The sequence below is a fragment of the Rosa chinensis genome, chromosome 2 (genome assembly GCF_002994745.2).
Source record: "Rosa chinensis cultivar Old Blush chromosome 2, RchiOBHm-V2, whole genome shotgun sequence".
NCBI lineage: Eukaryota > Viridiplantae > Streptophyta > Magnoliopsida > Rosales > Rosaceae > Rosa > Rosa chinensis.
In genome coordinates this window covers 30,081,918-30,104,214 of record NC_037089.1, presented here as the reverse complement: position 1 = coordinate 30,104,214, position 22,297 = coordinate 30,081,918, and the positions used below count along the sequence as shown (strand labels likewise).

Sequence of the window (22,297 nt, the reverse complement as noted above, 5' to 3'; positions counted from 1 at the left end):
GATGCCTAAGTCAGTATTTTTATGAGTCAAGTATAGAAGTCTCAATTAGAGTTCGATGCCATACCTGATCACTTTGTCCCTATTTATAGGTGACTTATGGCTTGGGTTGCAAGTAAATTTGGGCGGCAAGTCATCATTAAGGACTTACTTACTCCTGCAATAACCGCTACTTACTGGCGGCTATGATTGCCACACTGAATGTCACATTAATCGTCGCATTTACGGCTATAATAATAATTATATTTACTGTAGTCATTACTTCCCTTTAATTGTCTTGATTCGTGGTCAAACTAATTGACCACCCCCACATTGCCCCCAAATTTTCTCCTTAGGAATTCATCCCGAGAGAAATTTTCCAAAGCTCATATTTCTCTATGGGCTCCACATCTTTATATTTCTCTTTGGGCACCCCTCTTTGAATTTCATCTAGGCCTTCCTCGTGTTGAAAATGTAGATGCCCGTATAAGAAGATCATCGTTCCTTGTTTAGAGTCGGCATCTCATCTCATAGACGACGCCGATGTTCCCAAATCAGGACTCAAATAAGCTTTTGTCTTGCAGCCATTCTAGTGTCGGGTCTTCGCGTGCTTCTTTGGCTTTTTCAATTCTGATCTCCCCCTAAACCCTTGTAATGATGTCGTCCATGTCCTTTGGTGGATCGCGCAGCAAACTTTGGTATAACGGTGTTCCCAAAAGCAATTCTTCTCGGAACGCGATTGCGGCGAATTAGGGATCACAATTAACATGGCTCATTTCAGCTCTAAACCTTTCAAAAAAACTTCCTACCTTTTACCCTGGCTTTTGCTTAGTACTGAACAGAGTCGCCAAGTCCTTCTTTTGTTTGCTATTGCAGAAGTATTGTGAAATGAAAGCGCGACTTAATGTGTCAAAATCTGGTATGGAATGCTGTTTGAGGTCTTGGAACCACGTTGACGCCAGCCCTGTGAGACTTGAGGGGAAGAACTTGCACATTAATTTCTCATCGGTCGTCTCGATAGACATTAATTTCTCATAGGGTCGGTCGTTTCGTCATATTTTTGGAACATTGGCATGGTAAACCGACGAGGTTTCGCCCCATTCAGGATGTCATCAATAAATGGAGACATACCGACGTCCCTCTTGATTTCCACCGCCAGCTCTCGAGGGCCGACACGCTTGCATGCATCAATCATTTTTTCCATCTTCTCGAGCCACAATTCGTTGCGCACCCTTTTGAATTGGCCTAATCCGGTTCCACCGTTCTGGCCCCCATTCAATGTGCCTCCCACCCTCTCGATGAGGGGTCTACCGGAGATTCCCCCGATGACGCCTCTAGCGCCCGCATTACGTTGTTAGTTTGATGGGGATCACCGATGGCGTCGTCATCTGACGAATCGCTATCAAGTTGTAGGATGCTTTCAAGTTTTCGTTGACGACGAGCCTCACCGTCCCGCTTTTCCTTCCGATTGCTCATGTTCCTGCCTCAACCTTTGCGTCTCGTCAACTAGAGGCAAGTTTAGGTCGTCGATGGGGCTAGGGATGGACCCATTTGGCGACTGGTAGGGAGGAATTTAGTCACTACCAGTCCTCAGTGACAGAAATGGAATCTCATCAAGGGCAGCTCCCGCCATCACGTTTTAGGGAAAAGTATTTCCCACAGACGGTGCCATTTGTTGGAGGTGAAAAATTCTGATTAGGAATTTGACCCAACAATTAATGCGGACTAGAGCGGAAGCTGAACCGGGGACAATTGAGAGGTTTCTTATTCATCGTTGACTTGATGTTGACGAAGCGAAGACTCCTCTTGGCTTCGTAACTCGTCACCTCTCTGTGATTTCTCTCAACTCCGTAATCTTTCTCCGTCGCCTCCCTCTGCAGTCTCCCTACATAAGCTCCCTTCGCAACCTCCCTATGCGAGCTCCCTCCGTAAACTCCCTTCGTAGCTTTTCTTCGTAATCTCTCTCCGCTCTGTCACCTCTCTATATAATCTCCCTACGTAACCTCCCTTCGTAGCCACTCTCCGTAACCTCCCTTCGTTTCTTGGATTTAACGAGGAAGCGGAGACTCCTCTTCGCCGTCGGTGTGAGAGAGGAGGGGGAGGGGGTTACCTGCAAAAGACCCTCCGATGCCTATTCTCCCTACGTAAGCTCCCTCCATAGCCTCCTTATGCGAGCTCCCTCTGTAACCTTCCTTCATAGCTTCTCTCCGTAATTTCTCTCCGCTTCGTCACCTCTCTATGTAATCTCCCTACGTAACCTCCCTCCGTAATCTTCCTACGTAACCTCCCTTTGTAACTCTTCTCCGTAATCTTTCTCCTCTTCTTGGCTTTGACGAAGAAGCGGAGACTCCTCTTCGCCGTCGGTGTGAGAGAGGAGAGGGGGTACCTGCAAAAGACCCTCTGATGCCTAAGTCAGTATTTTTCTGAGTCAAGTATAGAAGTCTCAATTGGAGTTCGATGCCATACCTGATCACTTTGTCCCTATTTTATAGGTGACTTACGGCCTGGGTTGCAAGTAAACTTGCATGGCAAGTTACTAATAACTTGGGCGGCAAGTCATCATTAAGGCCGTACTTACTCCTACAATAACCGTTACTTATTGGCCGCCATGATTGCCACACTGAATGTCACATTAATCGTTGCATTTACAGCTATAATAATAATCGCATTTACTGTAGTCATTACTTGGTCAAATCAATTGACCACCCCCACATCATGAGAGGAAGGAGATATATATTTCAACTTTATTTCTCTATTCAAAGTTTAAAAACTAACCAATTACAGTTTTTTTTTTTCCTGGAGCGTTAATCAGGGTTAAGCTAATCAGAATAATTCCTATTCCTACTGTAGTCAGGTTTCCTTTCCCAGTTTGATTATGTTTTTCTAGTCCTAGTGTGATTAGGTTTCTTTTCGTTATTCTCCTGAACCTAGCCAAGTTTGGTTAACAATGTTCTCTATAAATACCTTCGCATGTAGAGAATAAGCCCACACAAAAAGCAAAGACAACTGAGATCATTAGTTGTTCTCTCATACTTCAGACTTCATCCGTTCTTGATTCTTAAAAACTCTTTCTCAATTTTCATTGATCCATGGCTATAATTTCAGACTTCCAAGAAGAACAAAACCAAACTGAAACCAAAGTCACCACACCACCCTCTGAGTCATCATCATCGCTCAAGGCAGAAGAGAAAAAGGTCAAGGTGGAGGAGGACAAAGGGAAAGGCTCGAAATTAGTTCCGAACAAAGGGAATGGGCTTGATCTGGAAAAGTACTCATGGACACAGAGCCTGCAAGAGGTTAATATAGTGATCCCAGTGCCTGCCGGAACTAAATCAAGGGATATTGTGTACGAGGCAAAGGCGAAGCATCTCAAGTTTGGACTCAAGGGTCAGCCAGCTCCTATTATCGACGGTGATCTGTTTCAGTCTATCAAGCCCGATGAGTGTTTGTGGAGCATAGAGGATCAGAGTGCTGTCTCTATTCTCTTGACAAAGCAAAACCAAACGGACTGGTGGAAGTCTTTGTTGAAAGGTGATCCGGAGATTGACACTCAAAAGGTTGAACCTGAGCCCAGCAAACTGTCCGACCTGGATTCCGAGACGCGCCGGACGGTTGAGAAGATGATGTTTGATCAGAGGCAGAAGCAGATGGGGCGTCCTACTAGTGATGAGATGCAGCAGCAGGAGTTGTTGAAGAAGTTCATGGAACAGAATCCGAACATGGACTTTTCAAAGGTTAAGATGATGCAATAAACAGTAATTCCCGCTCTTTTAGATCGATGTTACTTGATCCGACTTTCTTTTCCTAGCTTAATAAATTTTTATTGTTATTTTTGAACTGCTGTAGAGTATTTTACGGAGTTGGCTTTGTTCATGCTTGCTCAATAATGAATAATAAATGATTTGAATTCTTAAGAATATATATAGTTATTTTCTTGGCCAAGAAAGACCCTGGAGCCTAAACCAAACACTGCATGAATACGAATGATTAATAAATTTGGTAGTTCAAACTTTCAATCATGTTAAACCACTTTAATCATATCATATTTAGTCTTTACTTCTAAATAGCTAACATAGTCGATGTTCAAGAAGACTATGTTGACTATTTGTTATATATTGGCTTTTTTTTCGTTGCTTCTCTTCACTAAATTTAGTTTTTTATTTAATTTTTTTTAGGTCAAGTCAATCACTAAATTTAGTATATCACATGTTTTAGACTTCTAAGTCAAGGTGTTTTTTCCACTTATTTGCTGCACTTTAAAAGAAAGATTACGGACTTATTGTCATAAACACACCAAATAATCCTTTAGGAGGTACGTATACAAAAAGTCTATACTGTACTTACATAATTACATTGTGCTATGAGATGTTAACATGTATATGATGTTCGTATTCATAGTTAAACTAGCTAATAGCACGGTAGCCCCAGGTTGTTTCTTCTCGAGTGATTTGATTAAACACTTGACCCAATACACTTCATCACGATTTAGGTCTTGTCGATATAAGTAAAGCATTTTTCAGGTGTGAAAGCTGAACTCCGCAAAATGTGGAAGTACCTGTAGTTGAGTAAATTACAATATGTTTTATTCATTAGGCATACAGTAGGAGACTGGAGCCCCAACAAAAAGGGGCATTGAAGCACCACATAGATCGATCCTTATTATCCTCGTCTCCAACACTGTCAATTAACACAAAACCAAAGCACAGGCCATAACTAATGTTCAACGTTGATCACATGGTCTTCACAAATTCAATAGCTTAATTGACATATAATATTTTACATATACATTAACATGAGTCTACCAAAAGAAGTTATTTAGGTGAGATGGAGATTGGGAATCTTCGAGATCATGAGATGGAGAATGTACGTGTCTCCCTTCGTATGTTGTAATCACCATTCTCGGGTCCTCAGCTAATCTCTCTACACGTTTCTTTACGCGGCAGTTGTCCATGGTGCAACGATAATAGCTCCTGCATACATGAATATAAGAGTTTTAGTAACCTTCTGCATATGATAAATCACACAGAACATGTGAAACAATGGTGCAGGGAGCAGGGAACATGATGCTTTTTGTGGAATATCTTCAGGGTTCCTTTCATGGATCAAACTGAGTTATATAAAAGATCACCCTGGAAAATGTCAATAGCTCTTCTATGGACTTAAGAATGGTAGGTCTGCTAAAAAAAGTTTAGAGCTTTCCTTGCAAAATTAGCAAAATTATCATAAATAGGAAATGAAGTCGTATCAATTTATCCCAGTATGTAGAAGATTAGTTATGGGACTTACTTATCCTCTAATCTCCAACTCAAAATAGATTTTCTGCTTTACTTTTGCGCACAATATATTATATATAAATATATATTTCTTCCTATATATAGTTAGAAACAAGAAGCACTCACCTGAAGTTGCACATGTTTTCTAATGATGCAGATTGTTGACTAGCATATGAAGACTCATATCCTTGACTGTTATTATTGCAAAATCTCTAACAATCTAGCTAAAAACATAAACATCCCTTTTCTAATACTAATATAACTATTTGGAATGCATGTATGCATATACAATGCCACATGCATTTCAATTAACCTTGGTCTCTCCATTGTCTTCATTCAGTCCCCATTAATCTTGGGTTAACTACTAGTCTTATATGAATGCCATACGAACTTCAATACTCATGATCCTAGTCTAGAATTGAAAGGTCAATTCATCATTGATGGTTAGATAAAATCCTAGTCTAGAAGACAAAGGAGGAAAGTTTCAATGTCAGGCAAGAAATATTTCTAAGAAGAGGTAATTATGACTTTGTAGTTTGTTGTATAGAGTTATCTTTTTACAGCATAAAATGTTGGAGAAGACATGCGCCCGTAGAATTCAACAAATGAGGCATGCATGATTATGCTGGACATATAATATAGACTTACGGACATTCAAAGTTCAAATGATTCCTGTAGAATTTTGCTGTTGGACTTACTCATTTGGTGGAAAATTATGACAAGAATTTCAAGTTCAGTAATCATTATTAAAAATGCAAATGGCACTATCTTCATGTTAGACATACGTGCACAGTTTTAACCTTCCTCTAAATTTTCAATTAAGAACCTGTTAAAAGGTTTGAGGACGATATCAGCCAGAAATAGATGTTATGAGGAAGCCTGCATGTATTAAAAACATTTGACACATTTTTCCCCACCCAAAAAACAAGACAAAAAAAAAATCAGTATCTAAGATTTAATAGCTGGCACTCTGCCAAAAAAAAAAAAAAGATTTAATAGCTGGCACAAATCAATAAGGGAAAGGAGGAACTGCAAAGGAAAAGACATAATTGGGGGGCAACTGAGTTCACTACCTAATAGTGTAGATATGTTACTTTCCTCAGGATGCACAAATATTAGAGTATTGTTATATAGTAATCACTCATTGAGACATAACTTTCATTACCCATTGCCTGTATACATAATAATTGTACATATATTGATATATATGATATACATGGGTGTATATATATATATATATATAGATTGACACACACGCTTCTAATGAATATACGTATATAAACCTGCAATGAACAAATTCTAATGGAAATTACTTTTAGCAAGAACTAGCGAAGATCACCTTCAAAGCCATTCAGAGAAGAAAATCGAGCCATGCAAGTTCTGTATATAGATATATACATGGTTTCCACCACTTCTTCTGTTAAAAGATATTCTGGATGTTCATTATCATTTTCTTATATTAATCTTAGTGTTGTGCTCATGATTATACATGGTCACAGTTTAGTGTGATGAACCTACTCAGAAGCTATATAATCTCAGAAACGTGCATTATTCAATCTTCTTTTTGTCTTAAAAGCAGTGGATTAAAGTTCTATTCCATATAGTTCAGCATTATCATTGATCAATCTTTGCAACATATATATTGGCGATGATCTTTATAAATATTGTGAACTTTAACATTCAAGAGTACTAATAATTAGTTCTTTTTGGCAATGACAAAGACTCTAATATGTAATTATAAGTGTATCTGTTATCTTTTTTCTTTTGGTCGGAGTTTATTACTTTTATCAATAATATTGTGAATTATTCAGACACATCTACCCATCAAATCTCCGGCATCAAAGCCTGTAAAAGCCTAACGATCATAATCATAACAATGTCAATAATGAGAGAGAGAGAGAGGAACAAACACATCATGTGTATGGGGTACAACCGGAGCTAAAATCCAATGTGACAATTGAACTTTTTCTTTGAAAATACAACCGATTCATAAAGCAAAAGAAAGACAGAAAACAAAAATGTAGTAGTACAGAAATTTTATAAATTGGAATATGAATTTATGTACCTGGGATGCTGTGTGTTCTTTACCACTTTCTGTCCGTACTTCCTCCACTTGTAACCATCATCAAGCACATCAACTTCGCTCATTGTCTTGAAGCAAAACCTGGGCTCCCTCACTTTCCTCCTAATCGCCTTTATCTTCTTCATCTTCATTGCTGAAACACCTAATCCTACATGATGATGATCATGAATATCGCCTGATGATCTCTTGCTGCTCAGGCATTCACTCACCTGATCCCCCCATGACCTAGATGAAGATCATCATCGTCACCATGATCAATAATTAGTTAATATTATACTTTTATTCTAACATGATCATGATTAGTATTGATTGTACTGCATGTAAGATTTTACCAGAGATTTGCACTTGATCTTTGCAAAGAAAGGAGTTGGGATCCTCCAAAATCAGAAGTGATATGAGCTTCTCTATGCTTTAGAGGAGTATTGAGAGATGGGATTAGGGTTTCAGAGAGATTGGTCGACGGTGCATGGTGATCATCAGAACCAAGTGAAGAAGGTAAGGAACTCAAGGCTTTGAGGGATTGTTGACATCCCAACGAAGAGAAGGTCAAGTTATTTGGTGGGTAGGAAAAGAAACCCATCTGTATAGGAGCCTGATCTTGATTCTGATCAAACAAGCCCTGCTGGTTCAGCATGGCCTGTGAGGTAGTGGATGTCATCTATGACGATCTCTTCTTCGATCTCCTCCTCCTCCTCCTCCTCCTCTCTCTCTCTCTCTCTCTCTCTCTCTCTCAAGGGTGTAGATCACGAAAAAAACAGTAGCTTGAAGTCTTTAACTATCCAAGCATATCTATCTAGGGAGGCGATTAAGCAGCAGTCTAGATTAAAAGCACATGAGACTACGGGTGTCTCTCTCAAACTTCTAGGATATATAGATAGAAAAAGGGAATTTTTAAGATTTGAAAATAACCAAATACCTTACCACTTTCCCTTGTTGCTTTTCCCTGCTTTCACAGTTCACACCCTTTTGTCTGTGTGTGTAAAAGTCGCTTCAAATTTAAAGATGAAATTCAGGATCCACTGAATGAAAAGAAAAAATATATATATAACACATATTCATCGAATAAAAGTGTAGAAATGAAGAAAAGTGTGATTTATATATAGTACTAAGACAGAGACCTTCAAACTGATGAAGCTGGTGTGGTTTGGATTTTGGAGTAATATATAGAGTGCAACATATGTTGCCATTTGACCTCAAAAGCATGAAATATCCATGTCTCACAAGTGTGTTAGTGGTCTTTACTGTTTTTGGTAGAGGTCAACAATAAATGACAAATGTAAATGTGAGGTAAACATAGCTGGGTTATTGCCCTCTCTATCGATTAGAAAAGATTGTCTGACAAAAATTTCATCTTTATATCCTGTGTTTCGGAATTGCTCCGGTTCTTTATCATTTTAATTTTTAACGTATTACATTTTAATTTTACAAAATTATAACAATGTAGTACCTCTATTATCTTCTGCATCACTCGACCAAATAATCTATTAAATGATGATTTGTCATGCTTCCTCAAATCCCATTTGATACTAATGTTTTGGTATCGTCAGAGTAATCGATCTGAAGACATTGTGGATTTGACCCCAACTGATCTCATAGGAGTTTTTGTCCTGCCAAGAGTTGTTTTCTCTTTTGACAACGTAATTTTATTAATTAAATATGAGGTCTGTTATAACTGACATGAGCCTCGACTCAAATTCGCCCTTAGATAAAAGTCATAAAACTGACCTGAGTTGCATGAATAGTTTGTGCAACAGTTTGTTGATCAAGTATACATGAGAACATGACTATGAAAGTGAACACAGTTATATGAGGGCACAATAATAGAAGTAAAAACTGTCAAAAAAGATCGAGTGTGCATATAAATAACTGAATTATGATTCACCGCAAAAGCTTTTCGAAAGGAATAAGAGGGTAATAATTCATCTATCTATCAATTTCTAGGGTTTCTTTTGGGGCACCAAAAAGAAATATTATTAGAGCTAGGGCAATGATGATGAATCTTGGGTGCAAATCTAACGCTCTGTGCATCGACGGTGAAGATATGATTATGGTCTGTGAAATAGCTAGGCTCTCTCTGTTTGACTTTTGGCAGAGAAAAAGCTTCTGACCTTTCTAATCTTCTTTTTGCTAATATTAACTTTCATTTTGCTTTGCTTCACCCAACCCCACTCTTTCCCAAATTCCAAACCACCCCATTATGTTGCTATCATCTCTTCAATTAGGTATGGTAATCTTTTGTTTGATAATTAACCTTTCGATCGATCAGTTTTTTCCCTAAGTGAGAAATTCTTGTGGGCCTTTTTAATTTATATGTTCATTAACATTATGAGCAATGGTCTTACCACTATTATTTCCTTGCTATAATTTAAGAATAATGTGGTTTTTGTACTTCATGCGTCAGTTAAACTCGGATAAGATGATTAACTTATAACTTCATTTGGTGAATACAAATTCATCATTCTTATTTCATGCATGGTCGGTATCTTGGTATGAGAATGATCATCATAATGAAATGAAATCGTAAAGATATATTATTGATTGCGAGTTTATAGGCTCACCGTCATACCCGATATGATAACCACAAATATCATTTGTTTCAAACAACTAATGCTTACATTTTAGGAATAGGCAATGATGTATTATGTAGCATGCAAGATATTATTATGGTTACATAATTACCCATTTTATATAACTTAGGATTTCATTACTTCAACTTAGATCTTCATAATTAAATTTCATAATCTTTTCTTTTATATTTGAGTGTTTCTATTGGGAGCTCCAAATCTACTCACTTGACCTCACTCTATAATAAATTATTAAATGACATATATAACCTACTATAAAATGACTATTAAGGACAATAATTATACCAAAAAAATATTATATTTATTTTATGTAGACTTTCCAATTCAATAATACTAGTCTGCAATCACATGCTCTACGTGTGTAAGAAAAAATTTCGTTGTAAAAAAAAATAATATATATATATAGAAAGTTATCTGCAGATAGTGGGTAGTTATCTACAGAGAAAATGGATTCAGTTCATAGTTATTCATGGGGTTGGTAGTTCTCCCACGTATTTATTTATTTCCCTTTTTTTTTTCTTTTCTTATTTTTCTGTTTCTCTTGTAATTGACTATTATCCCTATATGTTTTATGAGTATGAAAGTTTATTAATATTTCAGGGTTATTTTGGTACAATTGTTCAATTTTGGCTAACAAAGCCTCTTATCTTTTGTATTCTTTACTATTGTCCTTATCTATTTTCATTTTTCAATTTCACTACATACTCATTAAAGCATTCATATATATTTAATAAGAATTAAAAATATTATTAAGATAATGTGACATAAAAATGTATGATATATTGATATATATATATATATATATATATGTTGAACGCATATTGGTGAGGAAAAACAAAATAAATCTTATTATAATCTATTACCTGAACCTAAGTCTATCCATTATATTTGCAAAAAAAAAAAAAAAAAAAAAAAGTAGCAGTTAAAAAAATATATATTTTAATAATTAATCATGAGGCACAAAAAGTAGAGAAAATAAATAAACATTAAGAAAAAATGATTTCTTCATTTTCTTTAACAGCTAAAATACCAATTTGATTTCATTTTTAGGTAAACTTGGAACAAATGAATTGCTTCTCGAAAGAACTCTCAAGCCGCAGCCGCTCTCTAACCTAGGGTTAGGGTTTCTTTGCCGACTGCGTAGTTTTTGTCTCTCTTTGTCAAGTCAATGGCAACGATCGACGCAATGGCAGCCCGCCTGGCCTCCTCCCTAGCCCTTGCTGATGGGAAGAACCCGGTGGATCTGCGCCCGTCCAAGGGTTTGAGACAACCCGAGGCTTTCATGATTGGCAAATTACTGACAGCGAGGGAATACTCGCGCAGATCATTCCTGGGAATGTTCCGGGCTGCATGGAGGATTGATGGCAATCTCAGGGTGGAGGAAGTTGGAGAAGATGACAGAGTTTTGTTCTCATTCACAGACCCAAACGATGTTGACCGTGTTTGGAAAGGAGGACCATGGGGCTATAACCGAGCTCCGATAGCCCTTGCACCGTACGACGGTGTCAGCCCGGCAGTGGAGGTGCCCCTCAAGAAGTCATCGTACTGGCTAACGCTGCAAGGAATACCACCTGCATTCCGATCGGAGCGCATCATGCGCCTCATTGGAAGCACGCTCGGCGACTTTAAGGAAATCGATCGTCCGGCGTTCAGGAATCGGACTATGCGCATCCGAGTTGAGATCGATTACGTGAAACCTCTGTTGTTCCGCCGTCGTTTCTGGGTCGAAGACGAAGTCCAGTTCGTAGTGCAATTCAGGTATGACAAGATCTTCGGTCGCTGCGGCACATGTGGACTAGTTACTCATGTTGGCCTCCCCTGTTCCGGACCGGCGCTAGTTGAAGATAATGATACACCGGTAGGGGCAGTAGCACCACCCACAGCCTTGACTGTCATGCGAGAACACACAGTACCAAACCCTAATGTTAACAGGGTGGTGATAAATAACCAAACCCTAATCTTCAAGGCTCAGGTGCCCCGGAGTATACCAGCAGCTCTTCTCACTCCATCGGTGATGAACATGCGACGTCAGAAGAGACAGGTACAAATTCGGGAACTGCTCGAACCAAAAGGCGATGAACATCCAATTACCGGTATGCGTAGGATTAGAGAAGATGATGAGGTAACAATCTCTCCCAAAAAACTCCGTTTGAGTCTAGCTATTGGAAAGAAGAATTTGGATGCAGTGACTATGGGCTTGCTAGAGGGACCTTCAGCCAATGACCCACCAAGAAAGAGGGGACGCCCAATTGGTAGTGTAAATAAACTACCATATGGGACAGCAGGAAAAGGGAAGAATGCAAAGAAAGATGGAGAATCTGCCAAGCTAAAGAGCAAGAAGACCAACCTGATGCCGAGGTTATTGGCTGCTGATGAGGCTGAGGCAAGTACTAGCTCTAACCCTAAGGGGAAAGAGCAGGTGCTTGCTTAAGGTATCAAAATCTCAAGACATTCTGAACTTCAAGCCTTCTTGAGTGGGAATGATTTCTATAGACTTTTTAAGATGTTTCTAGTTGATATGTGTACCACAATTGAGTGCAGGCAGATTAGACTAGATGAATGATTTTGCCTTAGGAAGTGAGATTATCCTTGCTTAATTTGGCTTGCTGTTTCAGCGAGCGACCATTTAGACTTTAATGAGTTTAGGTGTGACTTAGATAGGACATCCGGTTTGTTCCGGCTCTTCTTATGTAAGTTCTGTTAGACTCTGGCCTGTTCATTTCATGGCTTTGATATCTAATAAAATCAAATCCTTTTTCAAAAAAAATAAAATACAAAAAAAAAAAAACACAGAATAGTTCATGTTATTTTCTTATTGATTAGAAATTAATTTTTGAAATTCAATACCTTAATCTTGTGTTTGATTTTTTTATATTTTATTGGAAAAACAATTTATGCATGTTGTTTGATTAAGGTATGTATATGTAGTTAAGATTTATAGAGTAATTAAATCATAGAAATGACTAAGTTTTTTATTTTAAAGATAATCATTTGTTTATGAGTGAGGTTATTTGAGGAACTTAGTGAGGTTTAGTGAGTAATTTTAGTATTTAAAAATTTAATAGGAGGTGTAAAAAGCAAAGAGGTCAAGTGATCGTAAATTTGGAGGTTCCAATATAAAAACTCTTTACATTTTTTGCATAAATAAGTTATAGGATAAATAAAAAAAATAAAAATTTAAAAAAAAAACTCTATATTTTTTTTGAATAAAAAATAAACTATATCTTTTTTTTGAATAAAAAATAAACTCTATCTTGGAGCACCTAATGTTAAATTAATCACCCAAACTTCTCCATGTTAAAATACTCCACAACACATTAAAATAATGTTAAATCAAGCCATTTTAATATATTTATAATGTTAAATCAAGCCATTTTAATATTTTTGTCAAAATTTTCATTCCAGTTTTACCCTTTTCATATCAATCCCTCTCTTCTTCTCCGTCGCTTTTTCTCCCACAGCCAAAACCACCTCTAGTCCTCTACTCTCCTTCACTTCTGCCACAGCCCAATCATGTCCACCATCATCACGGGCTACCCCAAACTCCGTCAGGTCCCACCGTCATCATTGTTTACCATCGTCTGGTTCATTCATTATTCAATTTCATGAGTAACGAGAAATGGGCAGGACGTTCTTCATCGACAGCAACTGAAAATGCAATGGAACAATCAATGAGGTGAAGAAGATTGTGAACTTACTCAATAAGGGAAAAGTGTCATCATAAGATGTTGTGGAGTTTGTGGTTAGCCAACCGTATATGTTTCTTCCATTGGTAAAGACCTCGTTTAGGCCCTCCGCCCTCCCCACCACCACCACTATCACTCTCCTCCCCTCAAGCTCTATAACCGCCCATTCCCTGTCCTCCATCAGTTCTTCAAATCTATTCCTTACCTCCAATTAGGAAAACGAATCCATGACCACATCTTTCTCTTTGGGTTCGATCATAAAATCCATGCCCAAGCACTTGCCTTGTTTCATTCAATTACAGAATGAAAGCAATTCTTTCTTTAATGAAGTTGACACCTGGGGCTTCGAAAAGTGACATGATTAGCGATGTACTGTGACATGAAACAACAAACTGTGACATGAACAGTGAATTCATATTGTGTAATTTGAAGTGATAGTTCATGTCATAGTACATGTCTGGAGACAATTCATGGCACAGTGCATGTCATAGTACATGTTACAATGCATGTCTAGAGATAGTTTATGTCACATTAAATGTCACAGTGCATGTCGTAGTACGTGTCACAGTTTAAGTCACTGACTTAGTAAACTAAGGGAAGACAAATTCAGTTCAGAAGAAGAGAAAAGGAGATTACATACTGAAATAGAGAGAAAAGATAAAGCCCTTAGAGAATTAAGAGAAGATAAAATGAATTTGGAAGAAGAGAGAGTTGTGCTACTAGCAGAGAAAGAATATGTTTGCAAGAGTATAGTACACTGGATAGCACCCATAAGGTCAAGGGCAGCGAGATCAGGTAGAACACCCACATCTTTAATGTGCTCGCTCCAAGACGACGATGTCAAAAGGAAAACGAGTCAAGCGGATCCGGCGACCCGATTGCTACGAATGGGGAAAGGTACAGCAAGCCACCTTTGGTTCCAGTGATGCTTCTACATCTGATTAAGCTGATCCACTCCTCCTTCTCCTTCTCGGTATCAGTGATGAAGGACATGTTGTCTGGCGAGGTGTTCTTAGAGAGAGAGAGAGAGAGAGAGAGAGAGAGAGAGAGAGAGAGAGAGATTTTGGTGTCAGATTGGAGAGAAACAATGGCATAAATTATAATTTCTGTTATTTTTAATGTCAGGTTTCTAAGAGATGAACTGAATTAACATAAATCATTTTGTTTGACCTAATCTAACATAACACATGTTAAAATAGCCTTAGTTATCATTTTCCCGAATATTTTAAAGGCTTTCTAGAACTAGAGATTAATCTGCTGGGGGCCAGGACAACCAACAGGGCATTGCAGCCCCTCCCCTAGCAACGTTTATAATTCAGTAAATAACACTAAAATAATCTAGCATTTAAACGCATGATGTGGGGGTTCCATATCTTGAATGTTCCAATGGGGGACTCGGTGCAATAATTTGATCTTAGTAAAAAAAAAAACTAGACCCTATATTAGTTACAATCTGCATCGATTTCTCTTGTTAATTGCGATCCAATAACCTAAATGCCACCTTAGAATTATTTTCTTTTTTATCTTGCTAACTCAACCTCAATAATTTTTGTTTGTTATCTGACTAATATGCCCATATTGTATGTCTTTGCACGTAAAAGGCAAAAAATGAATAGGACGTAAAATTAGCAAATATGATTAGTAACTTAAGATCATATTTGATATATATGTATTTCTTAAATAGTCTTGTTGATTCGATATATAATTATGAAATTGATCTGACATTGAAATCAATATTTAATATAAAGCATTCCTAATATTATTCTAATTTAAAAGATATTTTTTATAAGTTAGGAATCTTTCTAAAGCAATTTCTTCATAATATTTTTCTTCTTCAACACCAAAGCTTCTATGGTTATGGCTCTTGTATGTAATGTCAAGTTTTTCATAAACGTGGTTCTCCTTGAGCTCTCTATGGTCAAGCTATTTTGTTGTCGGCCATATACGACTACGATTCTTCTCTTCTTCTTTTTTTTCTTTTTTTTCCCCTTTTTTTACATTCCCTTCTCAACTTATCTTCAACCGAGAAACAATCATATATGTATTTGTTTACCTTGAATAGATTAGAATAGAGTGGTTCTAGTTGAACTTTCAAATTTAATATTTGGACCTCCATTTTTTTTCAATTGTTATTAAGTTTTGTCAACTCATATGAAAAGACAAATATGAACAAAGCGAGAAAAAAAAAATACTCTTCTTACCTCCTGCATTAATATAAGTTACCTAAAATAATTCAATAAAAATAATTTATTTCTATACATAGCCCCCTCATTTGATATAAAAGTAAATTCAAAAAAATCTTATTTGAAATTTCCTTAAACTGGATTCATTAAAAATATTGGTGTATTTAATACTAGTTAAGATCTAACGTCAACTCTTTTTAATTAGATTTAATCAATATATACTATTTATTTGAGAATCAAAATTTTTTTTTTTGAGTGATTCTATTCATACCTCCTAAATTGTTAATTGAAGCTCTTTTCATATTTTGGCACACTAGATTTCCAATTTTGCCCAATAATTTTTACTTTTTCTATCTACACCTCCTGGTCTTCCATCTTCTCCACAACTCTCTCTCTCTCTCTCTCTCTCTCTCTCTCTCTCTCTCTCTCTCTCTCTCTCTCTCTCTCTCTCTCTAATTAAATTCATGGAGTGCTATAATATCAGGGTTTGGGATCAGGAGGCCATAATCTAAACACAAATTATTAATAATCATAATCATATAACTGAGCACACTTGAAGAGCTCAATACAATGAAGTTGTTATAACCAAAGAAACTGAGCACACTCGAATAGCAATTATCATAAACCAAACACAAATCAATAGCATCATGAATTTATACAAGCTTATCAAACAATTGATTAATTGGCTAGTTTTCAATTAACTAATTGATCTAATATACATGTAAATATCATAAACTTAATTTTCTGACTACAAAATTTAGCCATCTAGGTGAAGCCATGAACAATTTGAGGAGCTTATGGATGTTATTCTAATCTGGGTAGCGACCAGAACTGGTTTTTATTTTTATTTTCTTTGCCAAAAACAAGAACTTGGTTGGGATAAGTTCTTTTTTTTTTTTTTGGTTAGGGATAAATTTGGGTTTTCAAAATTCTAAAAAAAGAGGTCTAAATACCAAATCAAGAGGTATGAATAGAAGCTCTTTTTTAAAAAAACTATTCATATTGCAAAAAAACTAAACTATGATTTTGTTTAAGGCAAACTGAAATTGGGAGAGAATTAAGTCGTACTTTCATTAATAATAGGGGTCTCTTTATATAGAGGATTACAAGACATAAAATCAGAGTTGTACAAGGAAGATAATCGTACAATTAATTGGATATCTATGAATACCTCCGAGAATATCTCTAATTCAAAACCCTATTACAACTAGGTCAAGTAACCTAGAGTTTGGGCCAGACAAATATTATGGATTTACTTAAACACTCCCCATTGTGTCACTGAAAAGTGGTACTCTCTCGTTGCCTCATTAAAAACCTTGTCGAGTAACAAAAACCCAGTGGGACAAAAATAACCTCGGTCGAAGGGGAAAAAGAACACAACACACTCTTCACGTTTTGAGACCATACATGTAGACATCTCCCCCTTATGACAACGGTCATGGGAGTTCGGATAATTTCCGCAAACGATGATACCAACATGTTTCTCAAAAGTGGAATTTAGGCAATGACTTAGTGAGCAAGTCTGTCACACGGTCCTCAGATCGAACCTAGTTCATTTTTATCTTAAGGAGAGTCTGTTGTTGCTGATTACGCTTGGTGTTGTCGCTTTTGATGTAGCCTTGCTTCATTTGTTCAAAACAAGCAGCATTATCCTAAATGCTCGTAGGCTTATCTGTGGTAGACTTCAAACCACAATTGTTCAAACATGCATAATTATGGATCCAATCCATATACATTCACGACCACATTGTGAAGAGCAATAATCTCTACATTGTTCGAAGATATAGCGACTAGCTAGGGTCTGTTCTGTAGACCTTCAAGATATCACGGTCTTTACCCTACGGTGAACACTTAACTAGTTTGGGAATGACTTTTGTTGGGTCAGAGAGATACCCAATATCAGCAAAACCTTCCAAACGACATGTAGTTTTGGGATGGGGATAGAGGATGCAGGCCGGTGTTTACGGCGTTCCTGGTGTGTGATGGGTCTGAATCCATCGTCTCTCTATAGGGATATAACAAGCTTATATCAATCGTACATCTCAAGTACCAAAAGATATCTTTTACATCAATCCAATGGCGTCACGTTGGCGCAGAGCTATACCTTCGCTAACAAGTTCACTGGAAATGAGATGTCTGGTCTTGTACATTGAGCTAAGTACAATAATGCGCCTATTGTACTTAAGCATGACACTTTTGCCTTTAGCACGTCTTCGTCATCATCATCCTTTGGATGAAGAGAATCCTTTTCAGGATCAAGACTACGGACGATCATAGGGTGCTTGAAGGCTTGACCTTGTCAAAAATTCCTAAGCATCTATCAACACGATGCTCAAGTTCCAAACCGAGTCATAATCATGTTCTCCCAAGATCCTTCATCCCAAACTCAGATTTCAAGTGTTCAGTGGTTTCCCTTAACTCTTTAAGGACTTCTAATGATGATCATGTCCAACATGAACCGCATGGGCATATCCCTTTCCAATCAAGTACTCACTTTACTGAGCGTTTCAACTACATTGTAAAACGCGCTCCGTGGTCTAGAGCCACTTAACTTGGGTAAATGAAGTTCACCATGAACCTTCATATATATTTCGTATCTAGATCCCCATAGAGATACGTAGTGACCACATTTGTAAGCTGCATGTTCGGTTATTCGGAAACTACCAAACTGACAAGGTAGTGGAGTGCAATGACATCCATTATGAGAGAATATGTCTCATCGTAGTTGATTCCAGGGCGTTTTTGTGAGAAGCCTTGCACCATAAGACGAGGCGAGATTGCCATATAATTTTCTCATCATGATTTCTAACGAAGACTAATTAGTCAACAAATTTTATGTTAGGAGGTGTTGGCATCACTGGCTCGAAAACCTTCCTCTTCGTTAGAGAATCCAACTTAACATGGATCGCATCTTTCCATTTAGGCCAAATTTCTCTACGTTGGGATTCATTCATCAATGGAGCGTGGTTCGAGATCATCGGACTTAACAAATTCATGCGCAACAAAATGCGCAACTACATCATCAATTATGATGGAGTTTCTATCCCACATCCCATGTGCACTAGCGTAATTTTCAAAGAGCTCTATATTCTCATGAATAGGTTCTGACGTTAAGGCATCCCCTAACTATAACCATAATCCGGAAGATACTCATGAGATGGATTTTGAGTGTCGATGATCCAAGGATTGGCATGTGCCAAAGTATCCTTCGAACCCACGGGCCTCCCATGCATCCTAGCTGGGACCATGCCTATAACGCCAGAGTGCCACTCTTTACAGCGTTGGCGCCATGCCTTCCTCCGTGTAGGGTGGCGCTACGTCCTCTCGTAGGGACTTCCTTCCTTGCAGGCATATTTGCAGCAGATGTGTTATCTTCTCACTTTAACATGGATCGAAGGGATCGAGATGAGACATAGTGGGGACAGACCACGACAATTCCTGTCATTCTTACTGAACATTTGTGTTCTTATCTCCCCTAACGATGGGAAGACTGTCTCATCAAAGTGACAATCCGCAAGACATAAGGTAAATAGATCGCCTAGCAAGGGCATTAAGTGGCAGACGATTGTTGGAATCTCAAATCTAACGTAGTTTCCTATTAATCTGTAAGGATCCATCATAGTGCGCTGTGGCGGCGCAATTGACACATAACTGGCACACTTAAATTTGTATAAGTACATATGGTACCCAGTCACTAGCTGTAACGCAGAGGCAGATTGAGTGGCAGTGGGTCGTAGACAAATTAGCATAGCTGCATGAGATATTGCATCACCCCAAGCAGATATAAGGAGATTGGTGCGCATTACCAATTTTCGGACTACTATTGTAGTCATTTCTGCGAGACCATTTGGGTGTGTTAATGGGAATATGATGTCCAACATCAGTCTCATTGCAATAACCATCGAAAGTTTTCGATGTAAACTCTCTAGCATTGTTAAGTCCAATTGACTGAATGGAATAATCCGCGGAGTGAGCCCATTGTCATATGATATGTGCTAGGAGTGTAGCATAAGTAGCATTACAAGTGGACAATGGCACAACACGTGACCAACATGTTTGCTTTTCAGCCAACATCATGAGATATATAAACGTCCGCAAGTTGGTTGAACTAGTCCAAAGAATCCCCACGGACTCTATATAAGAACAGAATGAGTATTTTCATATCCTTTGCACAGGACGGTCTCAGTCCTAATTTCCCTAAGGAACAGACTTTGTAAAATGAGCAAGAGGCTTTAGAAGCAACCACTGAGGATTTTGGTTAGGCCTGAGCATCTGAAATGCTATTTGAAGCAAAGTCGGTGATTGCAGCATCACCTAGGGTGCCATCGCCATGATGGATGCTATCCATAGTGTCATGGATAGGGACTGTGCCAGCCCTAGGCTGGTGGTGGACGACGACGGTCACACTTAGCCAGAAATCAACTTTTGATTCATCCTTTGTTTCGCTTGGGTGAATGGATATCCGTGTGAAGTATTTAGTAGACGGATCATCATATCATGACCAGGATGACGTAATCTTGTCGTGACAAAGTCAATATGTGTCTAAATCTAAGAGATCTTCTCTCATAACTTTATTAGATTTAATAGCTCGAATAGTGACATAGAGTCCACTAGAGAGACACATAAACTTCTCTAAGATGTGCCTTTGTTCGCAAGCATTAGAGGTATTGCAAAGGAACTCATTTTCGTTCTCTACATGCATTTCTGTATGGAATCTGTTGGCTATTCATAGGTGCGATTTGCCCTAGGAGCGTAGAGAGTTTCTGTGATAGTAATCAAGGTGCCATTTGGCAAGGGGAACTTGGGCTATTCCATATCCTTGAATTAATACTGATGGCCCAGCCATCGTTGTCACAAAGTAATATGCTCATAATCAAAATGAAGTCATAATGACAGGGACTCAAAATTTTATTCATAAACCAATGGAGTACATCATTGTCTCTTAACCATTAACAGAATATAAGCCAATTACTAGCTAATGCAAAACAATGGTAGTCATTTAACTTCTTTCGGTAACTCCAAAATAAATATGACTAAGTGAGTAGAGAGATGTCGGTAGAGCAAAAATCGCTTAAGTACCACTTATCTCAAAACATTCCTAGACATCATACTCATTTTGGATGAGCCTATGTGAAGAAAAACTAAACCAATGGCATTTACTACAAAGTATATGGCAATTGCCTATAACATCTCTTGGAAAAATAAAGACTTAAACAGAATTGACAATCTATTGATCCCAGCCAGATTTGTAGTCTTCAACCCTTCACTCTAGATCATCTTCTTAATCTTTTTGTTCCACATAGTGAGCTTCTCTTGCTTGATAATATGCTTTGTAGGCGGTGACAATTTCTTCACGAACTCTACAAATGTGTGCCTAATGACCGGACAATCCACATCGAGAACATACATCTCTGTGCTTAGACTGCATTGATTGAGACACTTTGAAATCATCATTTGGATGGCTTTTAGTGTTGGTGGAGCCACCAACATGGCCAGAGGTATTGCCTCGCTCTCTCTTTCCACGTTGATCTCTTCGGTTCCGTGTTCTCCTATTTTGGCAGTTACCTTCCACATTAGAGTGAAAATATAGACCAGAACGTCCAGAATTGCCCCTAGATTTAGGGTTTCACTATTGGCCCCCTTACTCAGGGGCACGACTATAATTGGACTCCGGAATATGCTATGTTCCCACGGGTCTCGAATTATAGTTCTTCACAAGGATGTTGTCATGCTTTTCAGCTACATTCATAGCTCCAATGAGCTCATGAAACCTTGTGATCTGTCCTGCAGTAACATCGATTCGATAGTTCTTTGCAACCATCAAAGTAGAGACGAGGAAGGTAGAGAGAGTCCTCTCAATCAACATCGCATCTGTGATATCTGTTCCACAAAATTTCATAAAGGATTTAATGAGAAGTACTTCCGAGTTGTAGTCAATAACTGACTTGAAATCACAGAAGCGGAGGTTATGCCATCTCACTTCTAGTTCAGGAAGCAGGGAGTCACGGAAATTGCCAAATCTTTCTTCGAGTGAGACCCATAGCCTTCTGGGGTCTTCTTCATTCATATACTCGTACTGGAGAGAATCATCCATATGACGAGTCATTAGGATGATGTCTTTCGCCTTATTTGCCTCTAAGACTACTCTAATTGCTTCCAAAGCTTGAGCTTTCTCAACAGTTAGCATGTTTTGGCTAGGCTTGAGAATCGTATCCAGGATTCCATCGGCTTTGAGATGCTGGCGGACATCACGAACCCACTTGTGATATCCAGAGCTAGTTGTTCCCAATGCAGCGAAGTCCAGTTTGTTCAGGTTACTCATCCTGAAATAGAACAAGAAATTAGGGTTAGTTTTGGAGCTTAAAAGGCTACCACGAAAAACATATAAAATTTCTTAGCATAGTCGCTCCCACGAAATTATGAATTTTTGAGCGTAATCGCTTCCAAGAAATTAGGGATTTCTGAGCGTAGTCGCTTCCAAGAAATCTGATTCCAAGAGGTATTAGATTAG

General features: G+C 38.0%; 2 protein-coding genes across 2 annotated transcripts; one reads left to right on the top strand and one right to left on the bottom strand.

Moving 5' to 3' along the window:
* Positions 1-3,023: 3,023 nt before the first annotated feature.
* Positions 3,024-3,779, top strand: LOC112184090 (protein BOBBER 1). Its single transcript, XM_024322377.2, has one exon. The coding sequence runs from the start codon at positions 3,066-3,068 to the stop codon at positions 3,726-3,728; it is 663 nt and encodes a 220-aa protein (XP_024178145.1). The 5' UTR covers positions 3,024-3,065; the 3' UTR covers positions 3,729-3,779.
* A 740-nt stretch (positions 3,780-4,519) lies between these two features.
* Positions 4,520-8,377, bottom strand: LOC112188521 (probable WRKY transcription factor 13). The gene is made up of 3 exons (XM_024327649.2): positions 7,665-8,377; positions 7,315-7,557; positions 4,520-4,946 (listed from the first exon to the last, which is right to left on the bottom strand). Exons 1-3 carry the CDS (start codon positions 7,988-7,990, stop codon positions 4,775-4,777), a joined length of 741 nt encoding a protein of 246 aa, XP_024183417.1. The 5' UTR covers positions 7,991-8,377; the 3' UTR covers positions 4,520-4,774.
* Positions 8,378-22,297: the final 13,920 nt, after the last annotated feature.